Here is a 7,351-nt window from a genome sequence, read left to right on the forward strand (position 1 = left end):
AAAAATGTAAAATAGGTGACCTTTAATACAAGGTCAAATGGAGTAAAAGTCTCTAAAGAACCTACTCTAAATTCACAATGTATTGGTCTATAAAAAGGAAATAAAGTGCCTCACAAATACAAAGGCAAAATAAACCTATACAAGTAACTACTATATTTACAAACATATGAAAGGTCTTCAAAATCATCCCATTCCTCTTGGTTCCTTTAATGTATCACCTCTTGGTCTCCTTAGCCTTGACATGTTTCCATCAATACCTCTCTTAAAGAGTAGGAATTACAATATGATGATCCTTATAGAACTCTTAAAGAATTTGCAAGTGATTATGGCCAAGGAGTTTTTGTAATTGTTTTTCCCACTTTAGTTCGTAACCTCTTTAAAAGAAAAATCATCCATTTTTATAGATAAACATCCCATGGTTGTATCTTTTCATGAAAAGGTGTAACTATTTGAATTCTTTTGAAAAGATACATTGGTGTAATTGATTACAAAGGTTTTGTAATCAATTACAACAGTTATAAATTTTAATATAATTGAAATGTTGTATCTTAAAATTTAAATTTTGAAGTTCCCTCTCCTGGTAATCGATTACAAGTGCTAGTAATCGATTATCAGACCATATTGTTACATTGTTTCAGAAGCTTTTATGTCAAAAACTTCATATCAATGATTTATTTCACAAATCTCTTTTAAGAAATTATTTGAACTATTCTTTAAAGCTTTTGTTAAGTCTTTTGAAAACATTTTTTCTTACTTTCAAAAGATCCAAAAACTTACTTTAAATTTTAAGAGATTAAACTTACTTTACTTTCAAACATACTTGTCATTCTAAAAGATTCTTTTACATTTTTAGCTAAGTTGACAAGACTTATCTATTTAACTCTTGAGATCTTGTTTCTTGATCAACTTGTTTTAGCTCAACCTTGAATTTTCTTCGATGCTTTAAAATCACTTTGACATCATCAAAACTTTTGGGCATAATTTCTTCCACATTCCTCCCCTTTTTAATGATGACAATTAATTGTAAAGGGAAGGAAAATAAAACAGTGTATTCCGATTACTCCCCCTTAAACTCCCCCTTAGTAAAACATTGATTGATGTTATATATTTTTTTAAAAGGAGTTGTACTTATGTTTTGAAAAGAAAATTGTAGAGATCAAGGTTTATATTATTAAACTGTTTTATTTTATAAAACTTTAAGTTCAAAAATCAAGTGTAGATAAAAAATATTTTAGTCATACTTTTCCCAAAGTAGTGTTATACAAAATTTAGTCAAACTTAGCCCAAAGTAGTGTTAGACAAAATTTTCCTTTCCTTTGCACTCCTATCTCTCCTCCTTTGGCAACATTAAAAAGAATATAATAACAAAATTATCCAAAGGTAAAAAACGAGCCAAAATATTAACCAATATTAAAAAAATATTAAAGACATAAAATAAGTAGATTTAAGAGTTTAAGTGAGAAGAATCAAGAATTCCTAACTCTTGCCTAATTGAAAATAAATTTTCTTTTGGTAAAGGCTTTGTAAAGATGTCGGCTAATTGATTTTTAGTTTCAACAAACTCTATAACACAATCACCTTTTTGAACATGATCTTTAAGAAAGTGATGTCGAATCTCAATGTGTTTAGTTCTAGAATGGAGAACTGGATTCTTAGAAAGATTGATAGCATTAGTGTTATCACATCTAATTGGAGTATGATCTAATGATAAACCAAAATCAGATAGTTGTTGCTTCATCCATAAAATTTGAGCACAACAACTTCCAACAGCAATATATTCTACTTCAGCAGTGGACAAAGCTACACTATTTTGTTGTTTTACAATGCCATGAAACTAATGCAGATCCTATGAATTGACATGTTCCACTCATACTTTTTCTATCAGTTTTACATCCAACAAAATCAAAATCAGAGTAGCTTACTAGATTGAAGGGCATGTTTTTAGAATACCATAGACCTAGATTTGTAGTTCCTAATAGATATCTCATAATTCTCTTTACTGCACTTAAATTTGATTCCTTTGGATTAGATTGATATCTTGCACACAAACATACACTGAACATAATATCAGGTCTACTTGCAGAGATAAGTATAAAAGAGATCCAATCATACCTCTGAATTTCTTTATGCCTATGCATTTTCCATTTTCATCTTTGTCTAGGTAGCAACCAGTGTTGCCATTAGTTTAGCTCGGCTTCACAACGCGGATTGACATCAGACACGTGCTGCGCGGCATCGGCTAGGACAAGGCCCACTATCTAAACAAATTGTAACCGATCTCAGGACCAAGGCCTAGAAAAACCCTAATTTACACAAAGGTACGTGCTTTACTTATACAAGACCCATATACCCACAAACACTAACTTTAGCATCGGAGTCTCTTTTGTAGGTACCACCCCCACCTTGGAACAGCAAGCATACCCAGTGAAGGAGGCTCACCAATCTTGCCCAGCAGATCTTCCCCTACGACCGATCTCCGGTAAGAACATTTGGTGCCCACCGTGGGGCCGATCAGGAAAACTCTTATCGACCACGCTTATGGTTTTCACCCGAAGCCATAGTAGACGAGCAACGGACGACCTAGATCGCACAACTAGAATGGACAGTGAAGCAGCGCTGAGAAGACTGATCGAACAGGTCAACCAAATGCAGCAGCAACATGCCATCGACCTGGACAACATCCGTGCCCAGCACGAAACTGACCTAGCGGCGCTGCGTGTCGAGAATGAGCGCATTCGCTCCTAGCTTCCTCGGTGCCCTTCTGATCAACCCCCTCAACCAAGCAATCCACATGAGGAAGAGGGGTACTCTATTTCCCAACCATCGACTGCACCCAAGGCGGCGACCCACAGGTCTACTGTTCATCGGTCACACGTGTCGACAAATAGGTCAGACCACGAGGTCAGTAATGCACCTGCCCAGGCTCCAGGACATAGGGCAAGCATCCGCCGCCACCTGTTTGTTGACGGCATTATGGAGACACCTCTCCCTATCGGATGGAAGCCTCTCAGCATCGACCGTTACGATGACACTACTGACCCAGACGAGCATGTCGATCTCTATATTACATAGGTAAACCTATACACTAATGAAGATGTTATTCTGTGTAGGGTTTTCCCGACCTCGCTCAAGGGGGCTGCACTGGCTTGGTACACACAATTGCCGGCGGGGTCGATCGACAACTTCGACACCCTCATAAGGCGATTCACGGCGCAATATGCGACGAGCCGACCTCACCATGTCACATCAGCCGCCTTGGCCAGCCTCAGACAGGGCGACGATGAACCACTGCAGACATTCATGGAGCGCTTCGTCAACATCTCGGTCAAGATCTAAAACTTGAACCCCGAGGTCGCCCTACACGCCATGCTCATGGCACTCAAGCCAGGACATTTCATTGATAGCCTGTGTCGACGATCTCCACTTGACATGGACGAACTTCGTGCTTGAGCTGTAAGGTACGTTCAGATGGAAGAACACTCTACCTTTTGTGACCAGGTTCGCAGAAAATCATAGACAAAGCCAGACCACAGTCACAAAGACAAGATGAAGGTCACCAATGACAGCCAGTTCAAGAAGACCACTAGGATGAACAAAGGAGGGAAGTATGACTTTTACACCCCCCTGAATGCACCCCGAGTACACATTCTAGAGGTGGCCAGCAACAGCAACTTGCTCACCTTGCCACCACTGGACACAGTCCCAACAGTGCGGACAAATCCAAGCATTGCTGGTACCATAGAAACTATGGCCATACACTCGAGGAGTGCCACACACTCAGAGATCGCATAGAGGAACTCCTCCAGGGGGGACACCGCGGACAATACGTCCAACGGTAGCAAGGTCACAGAGAAGGCTATAACGGACGAGGACGAGGTCGAGGCCAAGGTTCGGGGACTAGCACGGACCAACCCTCTGGTTCTTAATAAAATGTTGGCGGTGCGGTGCAGGCCGAGGTAAGTCAGGACACAGGGTCTGCTCCCTTGCGCGGAGTTATCAATACAATTATAGGTGGCTTCGCAGGGGGAGGCTCCAGCAGCTCAGCACGCAAATGACATCTGCGTAGCATCAACAATCTCCATTCTGCCACCGCGGCCCCGCACCACAACACATCACCCATCACCTTCACGGATGATAACTACACCGGCATCTGCCCAAACCAAGATGATCCCATGGTCATCGCGGTGGAAGTCGCCAACTAGAAGGTCCACAAGATGTTGATCGACCAAGGAAGCTTGCCTGACGTCCTATACTGGCCGACTTTCCTAAGGTTAGACATTCCTCACTCCCTTATCCAACCTCACACAAAACCCCTAGTCAGTTTTGCAGGAGAATGAGTTCACACTCGAGGATACGTGGACCTGTTGACAACCTTCGGGACCCCTCCTAACTCAAGGAGAATCATGGTCAGATACCTCCTCATTGAAGCCAACACATCCTACAACATAATCATCGAAAGGCCGATGTTGAACCAACTCAGAGCTGTGGTGTCTACCCCGCACCTAACGATGAAATTCCCAAGGAGCAGTGGCAAAATCATCTCCGTCAGAGCAAACCAAAAAACATCTCGGCAATGCTATGCTGATAGCCTGAAGGTCTCACCATCCGAGGAGCGTCATAAAAGTGACCCTCCTACCGTAGCTCACATAGCTCAGGTCGACATCACTGACCTGGATCCAAGGTCGGAATCCCATGACGAACGGCCAAGTCCCATTGACAAGCTTGATGACCTCCAAGTCGGTAAACTCCCTGAATAGTGCACAAAGATAAGCAGACAGCTAAACTCAAAGCTACGGCAGCAACTTGAAGCTGAAATCTCCAAGAATGTCGACCTCTTTGCATGGTCCAGCGCCGATATGCCAGGTATAGACGCTAACTTTATCTGTCATAGGTTGGCGATCCACAAAGAGGCAAAACTGGTAGCCTAGAGAAAACGAAAGGTCGGCAAAGAAAAACGAGAAACTATCATAGCCGAGACGTAAAAGCTAATAAAGGCAGGATTCATCAGGGAAGTCTGGTATACCACGTGGCTAGCGAATGTGGTACTTGTTAAAAAGAGCTCGGGGAAGTGGCGTATGTGCGTCGACTACACCGACCTGAACAAAGCATGCCCCAAAGACTCGTACCCCTTACCGAGCATCAACAGGCTGGTCGATGGAGCATCCGAGCATGCCCTCCTCAGCTTTCTAGATGCTTACTTCGGGTACAACCAGATCATGATGTACCCACCGGACGAGGTGCACACGTCGTTCATCACTAACCACGCCAACTTTTGCTACCGCGTGATGTCGTTCGGCCTCAAAAACGTGGGAGCCACTTACCAGAGGCTGATGGACAAAGTCTTTCACCAACAGATCGGCCGAAACATGGAGGTCTACGTTGATGACATGGTAGTCAAGACCACTTCACCCGAGGCTCACACCGCCGACTTGGTCGAGGTGTTCAGCCAGATCTGAAAGCATAACATGTGTCTCAACCCAGAAAAAAGCATCTTCGGTGTCCAGGGAGGTAAGTTCCTTGGCTTCATGATCACCAACAGGGGGATTGAAGCCAACCCGGAGAAGTGCAAAGCCATCATACAAATGCAAAGTCCGCAAACTGTCAAAGACGTCCAACGTTTGGTAGGACGGCTAGTTTCCCTCTCCCGTTTCATCCCCAGGTTGGCAGAAAGAGCAGGGCCTATCTTCACCTTGCTGAGGAAACCCAAGAACTTCGAATGGACCAAGCAGTGCGAAGAAGCTTTCAAAAGCTTCAAAGTTTTCCTCGCAACTCCACCAATCCTTCAGAGACCGGATCATCGTGCCGACCTACTCCTTTACCTGGTCGTGGCAGAGGAAGCAATCAGCGCGATCATAGTACAAGAGCACCAAAGAGCACAAACACCCATCTACTTCATCAGCCGAGTCCTTCAGGACACCGAGAAACGTTACCAGATGATCAAGAAGCTTGCACTAGCACTAGCACTAGTCACGGCAGCTCGGCATCTCCGACCTTATTTCCAAAGTCACCAGGTGGTCGTCAAAATCGACTACCCGATCAAGCAAATCCTGAGAAAGCCAGAGCTCGCCGGACGAATGATAGCATGGTCAGTAGAATTATCCAAATTCGGCATCAAATACGAAAGCTGAGGCCCCCTGAAAGCTCAGTGCCTAGCAGACTTTGTGGCCGAACTGACTCCAACCTCGGCCGACGAACAACAGGTATGGACTTTACATGTTGATGGGTCCTCCAATTCTAAGGGTGGTGGTGCAGGTATTATTTTGGAAGGGCTGAATAAGGTCACCTTAGAGCAATCTCTCAAGTTTAGCTTCAAAGTGACCAACAACCAAGCAGAATATGAAGCGCTTCTCACAGGGCTAAGGTTGGCTCACGACCTCGGAGTGCGGAGAGTGAGTTGCAACAGCGACTCAAAGCTCATGGTGAAGCAGCTTAGCGGGGCATACCAGACTAAGGATACCCTACTGCAAAGGTACTTCCATGTAGCCTCCCAACAGATCTCCTCCTTCGAAGAGTTCACAATCCACCATGTGCCCTGCGAGAAAAACGCAAGAGCCAACCTCTTGTCCAAGGTCGCCAGCACGAAGCGCCCCAGGCAACATCGGACCATCATACAGGAAACGTTGAACTCGCCCAGCCTAGACGACAAGGTTGTCAACACCAGTGACAGCGCAGACCGAGGATGGATGGTAGGGATTTGGAACTACTTAAAGGCAGGGACTTTACCTGAAGATAAAGAGGAAGCTCAGAAGATGAGGACACGGTCGGCTAAGTTCGTCGTTATTGGAGACGAACTGTTCAAGCATGGCTTCTCCACTCCCCTTCTAAAATGCCTAGCTGAATCCCAGGCCACCTATGTCGTCGAGGAGATCCACTGAGGGATTTGTGGGATGCATTCTGGGGCCTGCTCGATGGTGACCAGGGTACTACGAGCTGGATACTACTGGCCTACACTGAAGTCAGATTGCCAAACTTATGTGCAAAGATGCAAGGAATGTTAGTAGTTCGGCAACACACATCGGCAACTGCCCGAAGTCCTCCACCAGATGACGTCGCCATGGCCTTTTGCTCAGTGGGGAATGGACATCCTCAGACCATTTCCCCCTGCAAAAGGTCAACTTAAATTCCTCCTAGTGGCAATCGACTACTTCACCAAGTGGATCGAGGCATGTCCACGTTCCAGGATCACTGCCGAGAATGTCCAGAAATTCACCTGGAAAAGCATCATCTGCAGGTTTGGCATCCTGCATTCTCTTGTCACTGACAACGACAGGCAGTTCATTGTGCAGAGTTTTGAAGACTTCCTCCGTGAACTCGGAGTCAAACACCTCCCGACCTCAGTGGAGCATCCCCA

The 7,351-nt window shown here is 44.7% G+C and overlaps 1 protein-coding gene across 1 annotated transcript; it reads left to right on the forward strand.

Moving 5' to 3' along the window:
- The first annotated feature begins 5,465 nt into the window (after positions 1-5,465).
- On the forward strand, positions 5,466-6,875 carry LOC145956360 (uncharacterized). Its single transcript, XM_083071944.1, has 2 exons — positions 5,466-6,011; positions 6,240-6,875. Exons 1-2 carry the CDS (start codon positions 5,466-5,468, stop codon positions 6,873-6,875), a joined length of 1,182 nt encoding a protein of 393 aa, XP_082928070.1.
- The last annotated feature ends 476 nt before the right edge of the window (positions 6,876-7,351 follow it).

The sequence above is a fragment of the Cajanus cajan genome, chromosome 3, assembly GCF_000230855.2.
Source record: "Cajanus cajan strain Asha chromosome 3, NIPB_CcT2T_4, whole genome shotgun sequence".
Lineage (NCBI taxonomy): Eukaryota > Viridiplantae > Streptophyta > Magnoliopsida > Fabales > Fabaceae > Cajanus > Cajanus cajan.

Excerpts from the sequence above, each read along its gene's own strand:
- LOC145956360 (XM_083071944.1), top strand. The coding sequence starts at position 5,466 with ATGTGTCTCAACCCAGAAAAAAGCATCTTCGGTGTCCAGGGAGGTAAG. Across the intron at positions 6,012-6,239 it reads CTTATTTCCAAAGTCACCAG|GGTGGTGGTGCAGGTATTAT; the intron begins GTGGTCGTCAAA and ends TCCAATTCTAAG.